Here is a 1,859-nt window from a genome sequence, read left to right on the forward strand (position 1 = left end):
AAAATTTTCACCAGGATAAAAATTTCCCAATAAGCACATATTTGCTCATATCTACCGTTAAATACAAGCACGCGATGAGTTGTTTTTTTTCCACCGTATATTACTATTGCCTCGACGTAGTAAACAATTTGCAATTATGATAAGTGTGCATTTAACGGTAGGTCGAACAGATACGCGCTTATTCAGCGATCTTTAAAAATTAATATCTCATTAAATTATGAAAATTGCAAATGGTAGAGAACTTTTTAACTTAATTTAGTCCATTTTATTTGCACATGAGCATTGTTCGAAATATTTTAAGGCGTTTTATATACATATGTCCTATATATACAGTGTCATGTGTGAATGTGTATGTATAGTGAGCGACAAAAGTTCCGGGTGACTTAAATAACTCTAAATGGTTTGAGATATAAGATTACAATTTATAGAAATGCAATGAAAATATCTATCATCATCATTAACTTCTAAGTGTATGTGGCCCTACGACCTATTTCTATTCAACAGCCAATTTCTTTCTTGGACGTCCAATGTCTCACCTTCTTTGGGGTCGATAGTAAATGCCATCTTTGGCTGTTCCGTGTCTTCCATGTGTGCCTGTACCACCAGTTTTCGGTACTCCTTTTCTCCTCGATGTCGGTAGACTCCTAAATTCTAATGTCATCATTTCTCATACGATGCACTCTTATGAATTTTTTATTCTTTTGCCCATTATTTCCATCTCTCCTTGTTTTCCTGACAAGATATCCCTGATTCAGGCAGGTAGCAATTCTAATATTTTCCGATATCCATTTCCTCTTTCTACATCTATGTCGATAGTCTTTGTCGTCATCTTTTGTCTCTGTCCGTCCAACACTGCTGTTGAAATTTTGATGATCTATTGTTGATCAGGATTATCTGCTCTACTGTGTGCCATGTTGTTCTTGTCTCAGAAAACATTTCCAAGCTCTCATACAACTTCACATGCCTTTTAAGATTATTCAGCCCGTTTTTCCCCTGCTTCCTAGGGGTATTAAGATGGCTGTTTTCGAAGTTAAATGACAAATTTTATGATCCCATTGTGTTCTTATAAAGTTCAATGTTATATCACGAACCATTCAGAAGTAATTTAGACGGAAATATATGCAGTATACACCCGGAACTCTTTTGGCGGGCACTACATAATATAAAATTGTCATTGTAATGCTATTTTCCTCGACTATTTCGGCGTTAAATTCCATTATATGGAATTTCAATTTTATTTAATGTTTAGATATCTTTAAATGAATATAATTTGCATAATTTCATAGACAATTTATTTGATTAGATAATCGGTATGTGCTTTGTTAACTGGTGTAAACGCATTGTAAATTATGTATTGGATGATTATACATACTTCCCATTGCGTTTTATAATTTCGATTGTTGGAGTATAAAACGATGAGCCACATATCTTCTGTAATTATTCTATTAGACGGAACACAATTTGGAGATGTTTAGATTTTCACAATTTTCTTCTTTTTTTAGATTTTTATACAATTTTAATCAACTCGTAGATACGCAATATTTCATGTAATTGCTATCTTTTAAATTTCTTAATATTAATACATGCCATAACCGCCGCTACCAAGTCCAGCCTTCGTGTCAGCAGGTACTTGTTTTTGAAAACAATCTTCCAAGAACTGTTCCATGGAGAGATATAAATGTCCTTTAACGCCCGCCAAAGTATGACTTACATCTGGATAGACCTGTGAATAAATCAGAGATTTGTATACACACATACACACACATACACACACACAAAATATTATATTGTTATACAATATTATATTCATTACCATATGTAAATAAATTAGTTGCATAATTATTTCAGTTAGTTTCTAA

The 1,859-nt window shown here is 33.1% G+C and overlaps 1 protein-coding gene across 1 annotated transcript in view; it reads right to left on the reverse strand.

Moving 5' to 3' along the window:
- Positions 1–267: 267 nt before the first annotated feature.
- The window catches only part of LOC108752919 (inactive dipeptidyl peptidase 10), an 11,410-nt gene continuing 9,818 nt past the window's right edge, over positions 268–1,859 (reverse strand). The window contains exon 16 of the mRNA XM_018494140.1: positions 268–1,723. Coding sequence (XP_018349642.1) covers positions 1,577–1,723 — 147 coding nt within the window. The 3' untranslated portion in view covers positions 268–1,576. The remainder of the gene's footprint in view (positions 1,724–1,859) is intronic.

The sequence above is a fragment of the Trachymyrmex septentrionalis genome, unplaced genomic scaffold (genome assembly GCF_001594115.1).
Source record: "Trachymyrmex septentrionalis isolate Tsep2-gDNA-1 unplaced genomic scaffold, Tsep1.0 scaffold112, whole genome shotgun sequence".
Taxonomy (NCBI): domain Eukaryota; kingdom Metazoa; phylum Arthropoda; class Insecta; order Hymenoptera; family Formicidae; genus Trachymyrmex; species Trachymyrmex septentrionalis.